Source organism: Salmo salar, chromosome 26 (assembly GCF_965601325.2).
Source record: "Salmo salar chromosome 26, fSalSal1, whole genome shotgun sequence".
Classification (NCBI taxonomy): domain Eukaryota; kingdom Metazoa; phylum Chordata; class Actinopteri; order Salmoniformes; family Salmonidae; genus Salmo; species Salmo salar.
The window spans coordinates 7,326,037-7,347,647 of NC_138316.1; the positions used below are offsets into that span (position 1 = coordinate 7,326,037).

General features: G+C 43.1%; 1 protein-coding gene across 1 annotated transcript in view; it reads right to left on the reverse strand.

Moving 5' to 3' along the window:
• Positions 1–329: 329 nt before the first annotated feature.
• The window catches only part of si:ch211-288d18.1 (USP6 N-terminal-like protein), a 38,566-nt gene continuing 17,284 nt past the window's right edge, over positions 330–21,611 (reverse strand). The window contains exons 3-14 of the mRNA XM_014174972.3: positions 20,736–20,821; positions 20,608–20,647; positions 19,844–19,924; positions 19,519–19,626; positions 12,425–12,534; positions 9,478–9,526; positions 9,136–9,256; positions 8,767–8,861; positions 8,230–8,295; positions 6,129–6,228; positions 5,425–5,577; positions 330–5,117 (exon numbers count right to left, since the gene is read on the reverse strand). Of these exons, the coding sequence (XP_014030447.2) occupies positions 4,525–5,117; positions 5,425–5,577; positions 6,129–6,228; positions 8,230–8,295; positions 8,767–8,861; positions 9,136–9,256; positions 9,478–9,526; positions 12,425–12,534; positions 19,519–19,626; positions 19,844–19,924; positions 20,608–20,647; positions 20,736–20,821 (1,602 nt within the window). The 3' untranslated portion in view covers positions 330–4,524. The remainder of the gene's footprint in view (positions 5,118–5,424; positions 5,578–6,128; positions 6,229–8,229; positions 8,296–8,766; positions 8,862–9,135; positions 9,257–9,477; positions 9,527–12,424; positions 12,535–19,518; positions 19,627–19,843; positions 19,925–20,607; positions 20,648–20,735; positions 20,822–21,611) is intronic.

Below are 21,611 nucleotides of genomic sequence, written 5' to 3' on the forward strand. Positions count from 1 at the left end.
TCGGAGTCCTGACCAGAGAAAACTAGTCTTAAAATATGTGTTAATACTCTTCTACTAAAAAATAGGTTCCCAACCAGGGGTACTAGGACCCCTAGGGGTACATGAGAAGACTCATGAGACCATAGGCCTACTGGTAAAATGCACATGAGGGGGTACTTCAGGGGTTCTCCGGGCAGAGCAAAATTAAATTGGTGGTACACTAACTGAAAAAGTTTGGGAACCACTGTAATATAAAATACTCCTGCATACTTTCTCATGTAGGTTGACTTGAAAATAATACTCAACACAGATTTAACATTTTGGTTCTCGACAAAGAAAGAAAGAAACAATCAAAATGTAGAAAACATGTATTTGACAAATCATTATTGAACAGTCTCAGGGGTTCATTGCATAGATTATACACTAATCATAACCACATCTGTTTTGCTTTGACTGTCAAAAACCTTACAACTAAGGCATATCAATGTACAAACATCAATTTAGAATTCACGCAAAACCTTTCTTCCATGGCCTGTTTTTCAGTGGATAAATAGCAAAGTGCAAAACATTACCACTGAAATTGCTGTAGACCTATACAGTTTAGTCTATAAATAACCTTTCAATTTCTTTAAAGGTAAATAAATAATGGGCTTCTAACAACAAGTTTATGATTGATGATTATAATATTTTAGCTTATGATGAATTGAGGGAACCTAAGTAAACTTTGTATTCACTTAACCAACCAACATCTGCCAGTCTGAAGCGCTATACGCAAAATTTCCACTAGATGTCAGTAGAGTAAGTAAATCACATGGCGCTACAGTACAATCTACCACTAACCATTTGGAAAAATGTTAAGGGCTACTTCAACATCATAATTAGGCTATTTACTACTACAGAATCTCTGCAGCCAGTATTTAGAACTTCAGTGTGTTTCTTCTACAACACAATGACTACAAAATATCTACATATTGCTCTTCTTACAAATACAAATAAGCATTATAATACATTACAGCAAAGATCCAATAATCTGAAAATACATTTTTGCTAGATCAATGACAACACAAAATATGTGTTCATTTTAAGCTTAAACATTCCAAGAATAGAAAATGAGATTTAAATATGAATTATTCTTGCTAGATGACAAATCTAAGCCCAAAGTCACATACAGTTGAAGTTAAGAGCACCAGTTAATTTAAGAATGTGAAATGTCAGAATAATAGTAGAGAGAATGATTTATTTCAGCTTTTATTTCTTTCATCACATTCCCAGTGGGTCAGAAGTTTACATACACTCAATTAGTATTTGGTAGCATTGCCTTTAAATTGTTTAACTTGGGTCAAACGTTTTGGGTAGCCTTCCACAAACTTCCCACAATAAGTTGGGTGAATTTTGGCCCATTCCTCCTGACAGAGGTGGTGTAACTGAGTCAGGATGTAGGCCTCCTTGCTCGCACACACTTTTTCAGTTCTGCCCACAAATTGTCTATGGGATTGAGGTCAGGGCTTTGTGATGGCCACTCCAATACCTTGATTTTGTAGTCCTTAAGCCATTTTGCCACAACTTTGGAAGTATGCTTGGGGTTTTTGTCCACTTGGAAGACCCACTTGCGACCAAGCTTTAACTTCCTGACTGATGTCTTGAGATGTTGCTTCAATATATCCACATAATTTTCCTGCCTCATAATGCCATCTATTTTGTGAAGTGCACCAGTCCATCCTGCAGCAAAGCACCCCCACAACATGATGCTGTCACCCCCGTGCTTCACGGTTGGGATGGTGTTCTTCAGCTTGTAAGCATCCCCATTTTCCCTCCAAACATAACGATGGGCACTATGGCCAAACAGTTCTATTTTTGTTTCATTAGACCAGAGGACATTTCTCCAAAAAGTATGATATTTGTCCCCATATGCAGTTGCAAACCGTAGTCTGGCTTTTTTATGGCAGTTTTGGAGCAGTGGCTTCTTCCTTGCTGAGCGGCCTTTCAGGTTATGTCGATATAGGACTGTGGATATAGATTCTTTTGTACCTGTTTCTGCCAGCATCTTCACAAGGTCCTTTGCTGTTGTCTGGGATTGATTTGCACAGTTTGCACAAAAGTACATTCATCTCTAGGAGACAGAACGCATTTCCTTCCTGTATGGTACGACGGCTGCGTGGTCCCATGGTGTTTATACTTGCGTACTATTGTTTGTACAGATGAACGCGGTACCTTCAGACGTTTGGAAATTACTCCCAAGGATGAACCAGACTTGAGGTCTACAATTATTTTCTGAGGTCTTGGCAGATTTCTTTTGATATTCCCATGATGTCAAGTAAAGAGGCACTGAGTTTGAAGGTAGGCCTTGAAATACATCCACATGTACATCTCCAATTGACTCAAATTATGTCAATTAGCTTATCAGAAGCTTCTAAAGCCATGACATCATTTTCTGGAATTTTCCAATCTGTTTAAAGGCACAGTCAATTTAGTGTATGTAAACTTCTGACCCACTGGAATTGTGATACAGTGATTTATAAGTGAAATAATCTGTCTGTAAACAATTGTTGGAAATATGACTTGTGTCATGCACAAAATAGATGTCCTAACCCGACTTGCCAAAACTATAGTTTGTTAACAAGAAATGTGTGGAGTGGTTGAAAAATGAGTTTTAATGACTCCAACCTAAGTGTATGTAAACTTCCGACTTCAACTGTACAGTAGACCCAATTGCCTTCGCCTATGCTTGTTTAGTTTTTTTGTGGATGACCAGTACAAAATCCATCTATACTAGGCCTACACCTAAAATATCAGGCATTTGGCCTCAAGTGACCTCAATTGATGGACTAAGAAATGAGGCTCCTTGCAGCCTTCTGAAGTTCTGAACCCCTGGTATAATAATGTTAGGCTGGGATTCCATCCTGTCGCGGATTTGGACAATTCACCATCTAAAAGGTCATTTCAGATTGAGCCTTTGCTCTAAAAGCGAAGATACACTAAATGGCCAAAAGTATGTGGACATCACTTCAACTTAGTGGATTTGGCTATTTAAGACACACCAGTTGCTGACAGGTATATACATTGGAGCACACCGCCATGCGATCTCCATAGACAAACATTGACAGTAGAATGGCCCATATTGAAGAGCTCAGTGACTTTTAACGTGCACCGTCATAGGATGCCACCTTTCCAACAAGTCAGTTTGTCAAATTTCTGCCCTGCTAGAGCGGCCCGGTCAACTGTAAGTGCTGTTACTGTGAAGTGGAAACGTCTAGGAACAGACGTCGCTCAGCTGCGAAGTGGTAGGCCACACAATCACACAAAACAGGACTGCCAAGTGCTGAAGAGCGTAGCGTGTCTGTCCTCAGTTGCAACACTCACTACCGAGTTCCAAACTGCCAGCACAATAACTGTTCATCGGGAGTTCATGAAATGGGTTTCCATGGCCGAGCAGTGGCACACAACCCTAAAATCACCATGCGCAATGCCAAGCGTCGGCTGGAGTGGTGTAAAACTAGCCACCATTGGATTCTGTAGCAGTGGAAATGTATTCTCTAGAGTGATGAATCACGCTTCACCATCTGGCAGTCCGACAGACGAATCTGGTTTTGGCGGATGCCAGGAGAACGCTTCCTGCCCAAATGCATAGTGCCAACTGTAAAGTTTGATGGAGGATGAATAATGGTCTGGGGCTGTTTTTCATGGTTTGGGCTAGGCCCCTTAACGCTACAGCCTACAATGACATGCTAGACGATTCTGTGCTTCCAACTTTGTGGCAACAGTTTGGGGTAGGCCCTTTCCTGTTTCAGCATCACAATGCCCTGTGCACAAAGCGAGGTCCATACAGAAATGGTTTGTCGAGATCGGTGTGGAAGAATTTGACTGGCCTGCACAGAGCACTGACCTCAATCCCATCAAACACCTTTGGGATGAATTGGAACATTGACTGCGAGCCAGGCTTAACCGCCAAATATCAGTGCCCGACCTCACTAATGCACATGGCTGAATGGAAGCAAGTCCCTATAGCAATGTTCCATCATCTAGTGGAAAGCTATCCCAGAAGAGTGGAGGCAAAGGGGGGGACCAACTCCATAGTAATGCTCATGATTTTGGAATGTGATGTTCGACAAGCAGGTGTCCACATACAAAAATAAAACTATACTAGCAAATATTTTACAAAGGCTCTCTAAGCAAACAATGTCCATTGTTAGAATATTACAAAACTACTAAAATGAAGTAAGCTGTAATCCTTTCACTATGATGGGAGAGAATGTGGCACTGTCTCTTGGAACTCCACAATGGCAGCTTTTCCTACAACATAACACTATGTTTCTGCAATGTCTGTCTTGTAGACAACAAGGGGTGACTTTGAATGCTTTGCAATGCTCTAGAATCGAACTGGCCATTCTGGGTCTCCTGGCTCTCCTTTGTCTCCTGTCTGGGCCCTGTGTTTAGGCAGAGGCATGGCCTGCTCCAGAAGCCTGGCCAGGTACCCATCCTCCGCCCTCTCCCCCACCGAACGGCTCTCACTCTGGGCCAGGCCCGTAGGCCGCTGGGAAGCCTGGGCTAAAGGTGCTGACTGAGTCCGGGGACCCTGCAGGGTGGCTGGGGAGGGCTAAGGGATGAAGGGGCAACTGGGGCAGTCAGGGTCGGCTCGTCCATGGGGCTTTGTGGAGGTGTGTTTGTACCTTGTTGATCTACAACCTGTGTCTCTGGTAAAGCCACTGGACCAGAGGAGCTCTCAACACTTTTTTCTTTGTGGAGTGCCATAAGAATGGCAGGTTGTCCCATAACATTGGGCTCATTACCCCCTGGTGGCTCATAAGGTGGTGGCCCAGCCCCAGCCTGGGGAGGCCCATCGGGGGTTACTTGAGCCTGGATGGTGTGGATGAGAATGGGATCTGGAGATGGAAGGGAGACTTCTTCCTCATCCTCTTCCTCCCTATTGAGAGCTTCCTTGTCCTTCCTGTCCTCCTTAGAGGGGCTGTCGTCTATGGAGATAACGTCTGGCTGGTAGGTGATGATGTGGAGACCCAGACCCCCTGCTCCTGGTCGTTTGGTTCCCTGGTCAGGGGTGACTCCCATGGGGGGCTTGAGAGGGGTGAGCAGAACAGGTAGCTCCAAACCCAGGGTCTTCTGTGGCAGCTCATCTGGCTTGGCTAGAAATAAAACACAGGAACATTAAAACTGAGGTAAATTATAGGAACTATGCTTTGCTTTACAGTTCTGTTTCAGTTGGTAAGTGTTGACCTGGTTTATGCTTAAATATGAAATTGTAATTATGGGTACCCATCTTTCAAAAATACCACACAACTACCTAACCAGTATCAAATGATAATTATATGACCTCATTTCTCTCCACAAGGGGGAGCTCATTGAAAAGCCCTCATGAGATGTTTGGTCTCTGCATTTTCTACAGACGTATCCTTGTCAAACAGTACATAAATCAGCTAAGCAGTGTGTTACCTGGGGGTGGAAGGTCCAGCTTCATCTTGCGTAGTTCCGCCATGGAGGCCTGCAGCTGATCGATGATGACATCATCGCTGTAGAGGAAAGACAGGGCGATCTTCTCCTGAAGGAACTCTCTCAGGTCCTCCAGATTCATCTTCAGGAGACGTTCTGTTGACACACAGATACAGCAAACAGGAAAGGAGTCAGCATCATTGACATTATAACCCAAATGGTGAACATCTAGTCAAATGACTACCCAGACTATACACATCACGTTACCCCCCCCCCCCCCCCCCCCCCACACACACACCACAGCCACTCTCTGTTGTCATCTGTGCATAGTCACTTTAATTAACTCTACCTACATGTACATACTACCTCAACTAACCGGTGCCCCCTCACATTGACTCTGCACCGGTACCCCCCGTATATATTGTTATTTTTTACAGCTCCTCTTTAATTACTTGTTACTTTTATCCGTATTTTTTTTAACTGCACTGTCAGTTAGGGGCTCGTAAGTAAGTAAGCTTTTCACTGGCGCATGTGACTAATACAATTTGATTTGATCTGAACTGCTCTAACAGAGACACAACACACAGGACAGGAGTCAAATATGCATAGCTGAGAGCAATATTGTATTAGCAAACAGTTATGTAATGAGTAGCTAATAGGCTAAAGTAGCTAAAAGGCTACTTATCAAAGGTAGATGCACTCCTTACTCTTAAATATTCTAAGGATTGTGTAGGACATGGCAGTAAGAAGTTTCTCTCCTTCCAGAATGTAGATGTCCCACAAGCGTAGAGTCAGGGTGAACGGGGTCTATGAGGAGAAGGAAAAAAGATCTCTGACTTCCAAGAAAAATGATTTCCCATTCACAAAGTGGTAAAACTGTTCTTAAAATCAGTGGAGTCCAAAAATACCACAATATCACAAGTAATGAGTTCACATACTGTACATTAATAAGATTGCTATGCTATCTGTAAGCATAGGCTTATCAACCCCCAAATTACTATTATCAATCCATGACATAATCATTGATTACTAGGCAAATTCTTTGTTTGTCTTCATCTTACTCTTTCTCTCCCTCTTTCTCTCCCTCCCTTCCCCCTGCCTTCTAGTCCATTGGTAGTGAGGGGGGCTTGGTGGCGCCCCACCTAACACACAGCCCCATCTCTGTGGTGGGCCCCAGCGGGACTGAGAAGCGCTGACAGCAGCATGTTTCTCTCCAAACCACCAAAGCCACAGGATTGTGTGTATGAACCGAGTCGAGTACACACAGAGTAGTTATTAATCCTTGTGATTTTGCTTATGTTATGTTTCCTTTATACATAGTTAACAACGCTAATAAATGCTGAAATAAGTTTTACCTTATACGTTTATACTGCTTAGAGTTGTGAAATGAATGAACATCCATGAATACAATTGCAATTCTGCTATTTTAAGTTATTATTGTCAGTTGAATATGAGGCTCGCAGCATCAATTCTTTGACTACTTTCTCCTCTGTTAAAAGTTACAATATGTGACACGTTTCAGGAAACTATGCGTATGTTGCGGGTCACTACTTTACAGGAGAGCCGTTTGAACGTAAACCTTTCTTAAAAATCTAAATGCGTTTTTTGTCAGAAATGCCTTCTCAAACGTGAACTTTTATGTGCCTTAATAACAGACTTGTATGCCATCTGTTAATACGAATAAAATTGTTAAAATTACGAGCCTAGTTGGTTTAGCCACATAAAAAGCGAGCAACCTTCCCACGAGCCATGATTGGCTGAGATAATGATTGGGCTGGACATACCGAGTGATGAGTTTGGATTGGTCTGCCATAGAGCACGCTTCTATCTATTTGAGCTGGTCAGTATGTCTAAGTAATCCTGTATAACGCCACTTTTGTTTTTATGTATCACGTAGTAAAACTGCATAAGTGTTGCTATCCACATTCTGGAGGACCGAGTTTTGAAATAAGTGGAATTTGAGTATGATAGCTAAGGAGATGGAGAAAAACACCTGCCTTCGGATTACATCTTCAAACTAAGGGTAACCATTCTCAGATATTGGTTAGCTACCTGCAGATTCATGCAGGGTAGTAACGTCATGAGTTGTGATTATTGTTTATTGTTTAGCTAGCTAGCTAGCTACATGTCTTAACAAATGCAAGTAACCATTTCGGGTGCGTTCGTAAATTCAGTCTGGCCATCAGTCAGTCTGGCCATCTACTTCTGATTTCCGAGCCCTCTCGTCTGAGCGTGCCAGAGCGCAGACGTACGCTCAACACCCATTGAATATGGCTGGTGTCAGTAAATGTTGGCAAAAAAGCATATTTCAATTGTTGCCAGCAGCACAGTTACAGTCACCAATGCTCTGGATAACATGAACACAGCCTAATTAGGGCGAGTAAAATGGTCAGAGTTTGGGTGGGGGCTAAAGTTTAAGAGGGTGTGAATGATGCTGAATGGGTGTAGACAAAGAAGAGCTCTCCAGTAGGTACCAAAACATTCAAAGGACATTTTCTTGAAAGTGAGGTTACAAGTTTATAAACTATCAAAGCAAAATTATTTTCCCATTGTTCCTCAAATGGAGTGTAACATTTTGTAGCTCTGTGTCTCTGCTTTTATCCAATGTAAAAACACAATTGCAAATTTTGCTACATAAGACCGAATCAAGGTGGTCGGTCACATATGGCAATCGTTGGTCAGCAACCCCAGATCAAAGATTGTACCTTTAAGGAGAGGAGTTCTTGGTTATCACGGGCCAATAAAAATGAATAATTATTTAAATCGGCTAAAAATGGCACCGGTCCGTTAAAACACACTTTCTCTCACCCTGTCAATGAAACACTGCAGGAACCATTTAGTGCTGTAGATCCCACAGGACATCTGTTCCCTGTCCTAGAGAGACAGAGGGAGAGAGGGATGGAGGGAGAGAGAAAAAGAGAGATGGGATGGAAGAAGAAAGAGAAAAAAAGGGAAAAAGAGAGGGAAGGGTAGAAAGAACGATGGACAGTTCTACACAGTAAGACACATTTCACTGTAACTATATGCAACTATTGTAATAACCTCACTATTAAGAAACATAATAATGCCATTACGTAATGTGTGTGTGTGTGCACATGTATGTATGTGCGTGTGTGTATGTGCGTGTGTGTGCGTGCGTGTGTGTATGCATGTATGTGGTTGTGTGTGTGAAGGCAACCTAAACAATGATCTATGTAAAATGTGTATGAAAAATGTGTATGTAAAATGTGTATGTACAATGTACGTATATGTAGCAGAAAAGCTGTAAAAAAACAAACAAGATATGTGTCCTCCGAAGAGGATGGGTAAAAAATTATTTTAAAAATGAAAAAACAGTGATCTAACCAGATGTTTCTTCAGCTTGGGGATGAGTTTGGAGAGAATCTGATCGTGGTGCGTCTGGAAGCGCTGCAGTTTGGGAAACCCAGGAATAAAGAAACCTTAGACGGAGAAGGAGAGGGAGAGCGCATAATTAGACTGCTTCATTACCTTGTGTAAACACACAGATAACTCTTGTGGCTAGAACTCCATAACAGAATGTACTTACTAGTCAATAACTGTAATTCCATATCTTTATTAAGATTGTATTACATATTCATATATTATTCTACTGGTAATGTAGCTGATTCCTATTATCGATTGGTCGGACCACAATGCATGACATATCTGTACGGTTGAATCAATGTTTACGGGATATCTTATTGGTCAGCTCACCGTGCATGGCATGCTTCTGATTGGTCAGTAGCTGTGACAGGGCCCAGAAGGCGTCTTCCTCGTTCATGTACATCAGCAGCAAGGCGGCGACCTGGCTCATGCCCTGGCAGTAGCTCACCTCCTATAGGGTCAGAGGTTAGAGGTCAAACTATGTCACATTGATCACCAGGCTACATTTGTCGTGATGTAGGTTTTGTCTTCATAAAGTTAGAGACAGCTCAGTTGCCACTAGTTTTAGTGTTACAAAGCAGTTAATTGCTGAACATTGGGCTGAATCCTGATGCAAACATTATGTAAATATTGACATTATTTATGACTGAGGGAAGACTAACACAAACTCACCGTGTTGTAGACTGAATAGGCAGACAGGACATTAAATAAAGACTGCTGTCTGTATAGACACAGAGAGGAGAGAGAGAGAGGTCAGTCATTCAGAGACAGAGAGGGGTAATTGCCATGGTTCAGGCAACTTTCACTTCATACCTTATTATACTATACATATGTAGGATCGGAATTTGATCACTCTTTTGTTGCTGAGAATTTTCCTGCACCACAGTAAAGGCAGATGAACTTCGTGATTTATATCAATTAACTGAAAAGATGAGGGGGGAGGGGTGTGTCTCTTTGTTAACAACAGCTGGTGCACGATCTCTAATGTTAAGGAAGTCCCAAGTTTTTCCTCGCTGGAGTTAGAATATTTCATGATAAGCTGCAAACCATACTATTTACCAAGACAGTTTTCATCTATATTTTTCATAGCTGTCTATTTACTAATAAGTCGTGTATTTATTCCTTGTGTTAAAATTTCTATCGTTTTTTATCTTTCTCTCTACATTGTTGGGAAGGGCCCTAAGTAAGCATTTCACTGTTAGTCTACACCTGTTGTTTGCGAAGCCCGTGACAAATAACATTTTATTTTAATCGTTCGGAATGATGATGAAAAAATAACATTACATTTCTAATTAGACTGCGTGTCTGTGGGTATTTCTCAATATGCATACTCTCATGCTCTGAGTGCGTTCTTCCAAGGGCATTCTCTTGAGTACGTTCTTATTAGGACGAGAGTGTGAAGAACGCATACATTTTACATTTGAGAAGCACTGCGCCCTCCCATGCTACTGCATTACCTTTGACCTTTTAAAGTAAATTGCATTATCAACATGTCCGCTGTTCATCTATGCTGGACTTTCAACGAGTACCCTCTGTAACTAATGTTAAATGTCAAACATTTATAGATCTGAACATCTGATTTAGTTTAATATTGCATTATCGTCAGTAAAGCAATTGAGACTATTAATCCCTTTTGTGTTTTTTAGTATTTAGCTAAATAGAAATGTGGTTCATTTCGCTGCTTTCCATGATGTGTGGACAGTATGTTTTACTATATTACACAAGCTGAAGTTTTGACCACATCGAATTCGGGGGGAATTACAAATCCTTTTTTACCTCAGATTAATGATGTTAGTATAAAGGTTTATAATCAACACAATGACATAAGATCAATTGCTTAAAACCGATCAATATCTTTGGTTTTGTACTGTTGATTTTGTCATACACGCCGTGGGTCGCAGGACTTTTATTATTTTATATTTATTATTATATACTTTTTTAAAAATTATTATTTTACTATTATTTTATTTCTCAAATGACATTGGATAATTCGGAGTAGTCTCTTAATAAAAGTCGCTGGCCACACACCTATACACGGACTTGACAGTCAAACTATCACATAAAATAGCAGCCAACAGTTGATAACCTATGGCGGGTCGTGATTCGTTGAAGTTAACTAACAGAATAAGTGGTTTGTTCCCTTTTCCATGATGGCAGCCTCCCGAAATGAACATCCGTCGTTCCAAAATGTAGTGTCACAGCATGTATAGGTTATTCCAAGTTTCTGTGTGGCCTTTGCATCGTCTTCGTTTAAACAGCTCTACACCCCAAACGTTTTGTCCCTGTTCTATTGATTTCAGTGCGATATCGATGGAAGTGATTAACAAAAAAAAGTGTTGCGTTACACTTACCATGTTGGCGACCCACTTCAATCAAAATGCAACACTTCAAAATGTAGCTAGCCGTCTTCTACAAATTGTGCTCTAACCAGTGACGTACACATTATTTCTAGATTCCGTGTGTTTTTTGAACTGCTCCCCCTCTCAGCCCCCTCTCGCGCAATCAATTTCAATGTGATAATCGATAGGAGTGACTGACAAAACAGTGTTGTTTCTCTTTTTATTTTGGTGACCCCTGTATCAAAATGTAAAAGTCACAAATGTAGCTGATTGTGTTCTGCATTGTCCTCTAACCAGTGATGTAAAAACATATCCAGTTTCAATGTGTTTTTTTAAATCCAGTTTCAATATATCACAAACGGTTTCTGCATATTGATTTGGGCACTTTAAAACTGTGTTTTGACATTGGGCTACTTATCAATCTGTCTTGTCAACAGGAAGCAGTGACAGCATCACGTTTTAGGAATATAAATGTAACTTTCAACATTAATTTCCTATGGTATTGCACTTAACTACTGCTTTAGACAGCCTACTATTCGTAGTGAGAGTTTATGGAGAAAAAACTAGCCAATGTTTGCAATGATGAGAAAATAATCGCCTGTCTGTGTCTTGCTTGTGTTATATATACACATTATGTATCCAAAGTATGTGGACACCCCCTTCAAATTAGTGGACTCGGCTATTTCAGCCACACCCGTTGCTGACAGGTGTATAAAATCGAGCACACAGCCATATAATCTCCATAGCCAAACATTGGCAGTAGAATGACCTTACAGAAGAACTCAGTGACTTTCAACGTGGCACCTTTCCAACAAGTCAGTTCATCAAATTTCTGCCCTACTAGAGCTGCTGGAGTGGTGTAAAGCTCGCCACCATTGGACTCTGGAGCAGTGGAAACGCGTTCTCTGGAGTGATGAATCACGTTTCACCATCTAGCAGTCTGACGGATGAAGAACGCTACCTGCCACAATGCATAGTGCCAACTAATGCTTTTGTGGCTGAGTGGAAAGCCTTCCCAGAAGAGTGGAGGCTGTTATAGCAGCAAAGGGGTCACCAACTCCATATAAATGCCCATGATTTTGGAATGAGATGTTCGACGAGGCAGCAGCAGAGCAGGCATCAGCTACGTAAAAATCTACCTATCAATAGCAACACGGGTTCCAGAAAATCCAAAACCGCAGCCACTCTAATATATAATAGACTGGGGGATCTGATCCTAGATCAGCACTAAGACATACATGAACACCCACCTTTACCGTAGAATACAGCTGCTGACTTACTTGAATCCGAATCGATCCATGAACATGATGTGGTTTCTAAACGTCCTGTTCACATCCAGATCGATCTGTTTGATTTCCTGGGAGAACATTCTGGCCTGTTCCTTCATCCTCTGAAAAATTAAAACAATATATACATTTTCTAAATCCCTTGCACTCTTCAAAAGCTTATTAGAAAGAAATGAACAGTACACATGGTTAATGCTAAAACAATCTAGAAAATATATTTTTTTTTAAAAATCCTAGATTCTATAGTATTTAGGCAACATCTTTTCATATTAACTTTATATCAAAAGCCATAATCCCCTGTCAGTAAACCTCTGTTATTGTGTGATGTGTGTGTGATCTTTGTAACTCCATGTCAACACCATCTGCCTGTTTTCATCTCACATACAGTAACATAATCCTCTCTCTTTTTGGAGCCGCAACCAACAAACAAAAACAATGTCACTATTATTAATATTACTGAATGTAGCGATGGGTGGGTGGGAGTTGGGGTAGTTGTGAAAAGTAATGGCGCTATAAACATGAAATGGTCTTGGTGTATAACATGACAATATTTTGCGTTCAGCACTCTGGCTTCTGGCTGCAATATGTGGGGGAAGATCAGAACACTCCTACATATGTTCACGTACTGCATGTCTTAGTGCCTTCAGAAAGTATTCACACCCCTTGACATTTTGCACATTTTGCTGTGTTACAGCCTGAAGTTAAAATGGATTACAGTTTTATTTTGTGTCACTGATCTACACACAATACCCCATAATGTCAAAGTGGAATTATGATTTTATAAAGGTATAAAAAATTAAAAGCTGAACATGTGTAACGGCTGTCTTTGGAAGAAGAGGACCAAGGTGCAGCGTGGAATTTGTTCATCTTTTATTTTAGATGAAAAAGGCACTTCACAAAGAAAAAACAAACAGCCAAACAGTCCTGTCAGGTATCCTAACACACTAAACAGAAATTAACTACCCACAAACCCCAAAGGAAAACAGGCTGCCTAAGTATGACTCCCAATCAGCGACAACAATGTACAGCTGTCCCTGATTGAGAGCCATACCAGGCCAAAACAAAGAAATACAAAGCATAGAAAAAAGGACATAGAATGCCCACCCAAATCACACCCTGACCAAACCTAAATAGAGACATCAAAAAGGCTCTCTCAGGTCAGGGCGTGACAGTACCGCCCTTAAAGGTGCGGACTCTGGCCGCAAAACCTGAACCTATAGGGGAGGGTCTTGGTGGGCATTTCTCCGCGGTGGCAGCTCTGGAGCGGGACGCAGACCCCGCTCCACCACTGGCTCACCCCACTTTGATGGCGCCTCTAGAGCGCGGTCCCTCGCCGCTGGCCCCGGACTGGAGGGGCGACTCTGGCTGCGCCGGACGACAGGCGGGCGACTCTGGCTGCGCCGGACGACAGGCGGGCGACTCTGGCTGCGCCGGACGACAGGCGGGCGACTCTGGCTGCGCCGGACGACAGGCGGGCGACTCTGGCTGCGCCGGACGACAGGCGGGCGACTCTGGCTGCGCTGGATTCCCCAGGCTAGGGAGACCCACAGGAGGCCTGGTCCGTGGAGGAGGCACAGGACAGACCAGGCTGGGGAGACTTGCAGGAGGCCTGGCTCTGGGCGCAGGCACAGGACTCACCAGGCTGGGGAGACATGCAGGAGGCCTGGCTCTGGGCGCAGGCACAGGACTCACCAGGCTGGGGAGACTTGCAGGAGGCCTGGCTCTGGGCGCAGGCACAGGACTCACCAGGCTGGGGAGACATGCGGGAGGCCTGGCTCTGGGCGCAGGCACAGGACTCACCAGGCTGGGGAGACATGCGGGAGGCCTGGCTCTGGGCGCAGGCACAGGACTCACCAGGTTGGGGAGACATGCAGGAGGCCTGGCTCTGGGTGCCGGCACAGGATTCACCAGGCTGGGGAGACATGCAGGAAGCCTGGCTCTGGGAGCAGGCACAAGACGTGCAGGGCTGGGGAGGTGCACAGGAGGCCTGGTGCGTGGGGCTGGCACAGTCTTCACAAGACGGCTAGCACGCACCTCAGGACGAGTATGGAGAGCTGACTCAGGTGACATCAATTCGAGAACACGCTCCGTAGGGCGAATGTCGTGCCTCATGCACCAACACAGCAGCTCTCTCATATCTCTCTCCTCCAATCTCCCCATCAACTCCTTCACTGTCTCTGCTTCGCTCCCTTTGCTCACCTCCAACATCACCCCGACTGGCTCTGGTTCCATCCTCGGCACCGCCGACCTTCCCGTGTGCCCTCCCCAAAAGAAATCTTGGGGCTGCCTCTCCTCCTCTTGCCGTGCTAGCCGATCCTCCCAGAAACGCCGTTCTGCCTTCGCTGCCTCTATCTCCTCCGGCGGGCGGCGGTATTCTCCAGCCTGTCTCCAGGGTCCCTTTCCTTCCAGTATCTCTTCCAAGTCCAGGAGTCCTGAACCCTCTGCTCCTCCTTACCACGCTGCTTGGTCCGTTGTAGGTGGGTAGTTCTGTAACGGCTGTCTTTGGAAGAAGAGGACCAAGGTGCAGCGTGGAATTTGTTCATATTTTATTTTAGATGAAAAGGGCACTTCACAAAGAAAAAAACAAACGACAGCCAAACTGTCCTGTCAGGTATCCTAACACACTAAACAGAAATTAACTACCCACAAACCCCAAAGGAAAACAGGCTGCCTAAGTATGACTCCCAATCAGCGACAACGATGTACAGCTGTCCCTGATTGAGAGCCATACCAGGCCAAAACAAAGAAATACAAAGCATAGAAAAAAGGACATAGAATGCCCACCCAAATCACACCCTGACCAAACCTAAATAGAGACATAAAAAAGGCTCTCTCAGGTCAGGGCGTGACAACATGTCTTGAGTCAATAAGTATTCAACCACTTTGTGAAGCCTAAATTACTTCAGGAGTAAAAATATGCTTAAAAAGTCAGACAACAAAATGCATGGACTAACTCTATATGCAATAATGGTCTTTAACATTATTATTTTCATGACTAACACCACCTCTGGGATAGTCAAACACAGATTCAACTACAAACACCAGGGATGTTTTCCAATGCCTCACAAAGAAAGTGACCTACTGGTAGATGGGTAAAACAAAAAGAAGCAGACATTGAATATCCCTTTGAGCATGTTGAAATTATTAATTACACTTTGTACAGTATGGAGTATCAATACACCCAGTCACTACAAAGATACAGGCGTCCCTTTTAACTTAGTTGACGGAGAGGAAAGAAACCGCTCAGGGATTTTGTTTTTTTCCCTCGTTTTTCTTGGAATTGAAACACCATAATATTATTCAAATTAATTAAGCGAAATTTATTAAAACCAATCCCATACACTATGTTCTTACAAAAAAGCTTTTAAATTCTCTCGTACAGTCAATATTGAAGGCTATCAAATGCTTCTCAAAGATGCCCTCTGATGGTTAAACTAGCACTAACTAGCATTAATGGTATCAATGGCTGACAATTCAATAACGTGCCATAGAAATCTGCGGCAGCCCGCAAAGTGTGCTGCAGTATGACGCAACTAGGAAGAAAATCCAAATCCAAATCCAGACAGCTGATGTTCTGATAGAGCTCCAAAATCAGGATCCCTACAAATCAGCTGGGCTAGACAATCTGGACCCTCTCTTCCTAAAACGATCCGCCGCCATTGTTGCAACCCCTATTACTAGTCTGTTTAACCTCTCTTTTGTATCGTCTGAGATTCCTAAAGACTGGAAAGCGTCCGCGGTCATCCCCCTCTTCAAAGGGGGAAACACTCTAGACCCAAACTGTTACAGACCTATATCCATCCTGCCCTGCCTTTCTAATGTCTTTGAAAGCCAAGTGAACAAACAGATCACTGACCATTTCAAATCCCACCGTACCTTCTCCGCTATGCAATCCGGTTTTCCGAGCTGGTCACGGGTGCACCTCAGCCACGCTCAAGGTCCTAAACGATATCATAACCGCCATCGATAAAAGACAGTACTGTGCAGCCGTCTTCATCGACCTGGCCAAGGCTTTCGACTCTGTCAATCACAGTAATCTATCGGGAGACTCAACAGCCTTGGTTTCTCAAATGACTGCCTCGCCTGGTTCATTAACTACTTCTCAGATAGAGTTCAGTGTGTCAAATCGGAGGGCCTGTTGTCCGGACCTCTGGCATTCTCTATGGGGGTGCCACAGGGTTCAATTCTCGGGCTGACTCTTTTCTCTGTATATATCAATGATGTCGCTCTTGCTTGCGGGTGATTCTTTGATCCACCTCTACGCAGACGACACAATTCTGTATACATCTGGCCCTTCTTTGGACACTGTGTTAACAAACCTCCAAACGAGCTTCAATGCCATACAACACTCCTTCTGTGGCCTCCAACTGCTCTTAAATGCTAGTATAACGAAATGCATGCTTTTCAACCGATCGCTGCCCGCACCTGCCCGCCCGACTAGCATCACTACTCTGGACGGTTCTGACTTAGAATATGTGGACACCTATTGTGACGACCCTCCCACTCTGTCTACCGTATTCTCTCTCTTTGCTCTTGTTTCCTTATTAGGATGCCGGTGGGCGGAGTTGGGAGGGTCGTCAGCTACATGGGAAACACCTGGGCCCGGGTGTGTCCCAGGATAAATAGATCTCTGCCACATTCATTGGGGAGACTCTCTCCATGCAGACACCTTCATAGATTTTGTTGTGGTATTTTTGTGGCTTTTTGGTTGTTTGCTTTGACACCTTTCAACACCCTGCATTATCCCATTTATGCATGCAAAACACTCACTTACACTACTGATTACTGATTACACACACACACCATTGTTAATTGTATTTAAGTTACTTTAGTTAATAAATATATATTTTGTTATTCCTTGTCTCCACGTTGTCTCCCTTTTGGTACGAACGTTGAGCCGGTTCGTGACACTATAAATACCTAGGTGTCTGGGTAGACTGTAAACTCTCCTGCCAGACTCATATTAAGCATATCCAGTCATCTATAAGTCTTTGCTAGGTAAAGCTCCACCTTATCTCAGCTCACTGGTCACCGTAGCACGCGCTCCAGCAGGTATATTTCACTGGTCATCCCCAAAGCCAACACCTCCTTTGGCCACCTTTCCTTCCAGTTCTCTGCTGCCAATGACTGGAACGAATTGCAAAAATCACTGAAGTTGGAGACTTATATCTCCCTCACTAACTTTAAACATCAGCTGTCAGAGCAGCTTACCGATTTCTGCAGCTGTACACAGCCCATCTGTAAATAGCCCATCCAACCAACTACCTACCTCATCCCATTTGTTTTAGTTTTTCTGCTCTTTGCACACCAGTATTTCTACTTGCACATCATCTGCACATCTATCACTCCAGTGTTAATTGCTAAATTGTAATGACTTAGCCACTATGGCCTATTTATTGCCTTACCGCCTTACTTATTCGCACACACTGTATACAGATTTTTCTATTGTGTTATTGACTGTATGTTTGTTTATCCCATGTGTAACTGTTGTTTTTGTCACACTGCTTTGCTTTATTTTGGCCAGGTTGCAGTTGTAAATGAGAACTTGTTCTCAACTGGCCAACCTGGTTCAATAACGGTGAAATATATATATATTTTTTAAAGAACCACTGTATGTTTGGGGCAAATCCAACACATCACTGTCACGGTTATCGATGGTGAAGGAGGACCAAAATGCAGCAGGACTGTGTTCATCTTGAACATTTATTAACCTCAAAATGAACTCCAAAAAAACAAAACAAACTCACGATCACCGAACAGTCTACTCAGGCTCATACACGCTAGACAAGAAACAATCTCCCACAAAAACCTACACCAAACAATTACCCATGTATAGGACTCTCAATCAGAGGCAACGAGGAAGCACCTGCCTCCAATTGAGAGTCCCAAACCCCAATCAACCTAACATAGAAATACATTAACCAGACTACACATAGAAATACATAAACATAGACCATAAACCAAAAACCCGGAAATAATAAATCAAACGCCCTTTTACCAAAACACCACCCCGAACCACATAAAACAAATACCCTCTGCCACATCCTGACCAAACTACAATAACAATTAACCCTTATACTGGCCAGGACGTGACAATCACTGAGTACCACTCTTCATATTTTCAAGCATGGTGGTGTCTGCATCATGTTATGGATATGCTTGTCATTGGAAAGGACTCGGGATTTTTCTGTTTTGGATAAAAATACATGGAATAGAGCTAAGCACAGGCAAAGCCCTAGAGGAAAACCTGGTTCAGTCTGCTTTTCAACAGACACTGGCAGACAAATCCACCTTTCAGCAGGACAATAACCTAAAACGCAACGCCAAATATACAGTGGAGTTACTTACCAATACGACATTGAATGTTCCTGAGTGGCCTAGTTACAGTTTTCACTTAAATCGGCTTGAAAATCTATGGCAAGACATAAAAATAGCTATACACCAATGATCAACAACAAACCTGACAGAGCTTGAAGAATACTGTACAGAGACTTGCCCAGAAGACTCACAGCTGTAATCACTGCCAAAGGTGATTCTAACATGTATTGAATACTTATCTAATTTAAAATATATTACTGTTTTATGTTCCATTAATACTTTGACATTACAGAGAATTGTGTTTTAGATTGTTGACAATTTTTTAAAAATGTAATCAATTTGAATCCCACTTTGTACAAATGGAGGGGGAGGACAGGGACATTACCGTATCATACCATTGTTGAAGCACATGGTATTTATCTCTGGCCGGGTATTCAGGGTATTCAGTATCGTTGAATAGGTTTTTTTTCATTGACTCTGCCCATGTAGTGAACCTGGTTACTGATAGCAGAGCCTAGCACAATGACATCACTTTCCCTGAGACCTGAAGTATCAGTCGCCTTCAAATCATAACAGCAGAGATTTCATGGTTTAGTGGTCACTGCTGGTTGGAGTATGGTATCAAATCCCTGTGTGTTGGTAAATGGTGGCTACACCTATGCACTGTTTAGAGTAGATGCTTGATGAATCAACAGTGTGTGTATGCGTGTGTGTGTGTGTGTGTGTGTGTGTGTGTGCGCGCACGTGTTAGATACTGGGTACTCTTTTACCTCATACTTCCCCTCGTTCTCATTCTTCACCTTCTCCACATCCAGCATCAGGGCCCAGGCCTGGCCTCTCAGCTGCAGGGGGAGACCCTTATACACACGCTTTATCATCTGAGAGGAGAGCAGGGGGACACAGGAGAGACAGGGGTTAGACAGGGGATAAACAAAATGGGAAGTTGAGGCAGGAGTGTAAATGTTCAGTGAGCATTTAAGACTAATATAAACATTTATAAACACAAGTGAAGGGTGTGGTGTGTGTCTGTGTGAGCGAGAGAGAGCGAGAGAGAGAGAGAGCAAGAGAGCGAGAGAGCGAGAGAGTTATTCTCACCCTGTCACTGTTCCAGTATTTATCCCATTTTTTCACCATTTTCAGCCATTTTTCTACCCTTTCAATTTCCAGGTTCTTTTTCTGTCAGGGTGAAACCGAAAATACATTTTAAACTAGGCAAAATGTTATGTATGCAAAATGAAGACACATTTACATTAACAAGACGCATTTACACATAGAGTATAGTACAGTACAGAACACAGTATTTACAATGTTTCTTCTAAAACTACAACCAAATTAACTGCCTTTGTGGGATCATATAAAAGATCACTTGACTTGAGAACCTGGTGTCCTGCCCCCACTGCTATGACTGGCATGTGTTGGTTTGTACTGTATTGACATGTAACATTGAGGAGAGCTTATCAAGTTCCGCCCAAGGTTAAATGTGGTATTAATTGAATCAATCACGGCCACATGACCGGTTCTAAGGCATGAGGAAGCATAGCTCCCATTCCAGGAGTGTGTGAGATGCCTAAGGATCGGCTTCACCTTAGATGGATGCCTGGGGCATGCGGCCCTGCTACAGGGGTTCACTAAGTTAGCGGGAGGTCATGGATTGGCTAATACACACACATCGAGCACGCACTAAGCATTGACACATGTCCACGCACACACACACACTACAGCTGTACAAGGATCATTACACCTCTATGTTAGAGGTCACACTTGAAAGGTTAGTTAGTAGCTTCTGTACACCACCTAACGGAAACTGTAGTGTGTCTCTTTGACTCGTTCGATGCATATATTGCATTTCCACTTCTTACCTTCTCCTCGTGTGCACTAGGGGTTGGCAGATCCTCGTCACTGTGGAAAAAGAATGGAGAACAACAGTAAGATTCTGCCAGTCAAGTAATGTGTACAATACTGTACACAGAAACCCAGTTTGACTTACTGCAGAAACCCGAAACGGTCAGTGACTCTGTAAATACTGTAGTCTGCATCCTCCCAGGGGTCAATCTCCACCCCCTCCTGTCTGCCCTGGAATAACACACAGACACAGACACATCAGAAACAGCACACAGCCCAGGGAAAGCATGCAGTAAGTTGGCCTGTTAAAATTGTTAAATCAAGTCAGGCATTGGGCCTTTGAATTTGAGCCATTGGGAAAAACACAACACACGCTGTTCTCTAGAGAACAATACATTTGATTTTAGTACAAGCGCATCACATCGCTGTGCCTGTCTCAAAGATGATACAAATGGATGCATTGTGTCTATCTATGCTGCGTTAAATCGTGGCCAATATAAAATAAAATCTCATTGCCTTATGTACATCGTGGCGCAGATATTGCCCAAGGGGCAGAGGACAATTTTCTCTCAGGACTAGTCAATGGACTACATAGATGTGGCCAACTATTAGAAAGCATAGAGAGCTATCAGAAAGCAGGCTGCGGGCAAAGAGAGAGATGGTTGATACATACAGCCTACAGAAACCAAACCATGCCATCACAGATGAACGATCTCAGCAATGATGTCCTGAGGGTACACTGCAAATGGTGTCAAGTGTGAGAAAGTGAGAGGGCTAAACATAGGTCCTAGTGGAAGTCATTTGGAGAGAAAGCAAAGAAGGGAAAGGGGGAGATGGATATAATTAAACAGTGAAAGGGAGATGAGAAGGAATGTGTGGAAAGCGAGAGAGAGAGAGGGGGAGAGAGTGAGAGAGAGACACATGGTCAGAGAACCTGCTTGGACTTTCCAATATTCCTCCAAGCATACCTATGTCTGTGGTCTGGTGGATACCTGACTCTTTCTGCAATCAACAACACAAT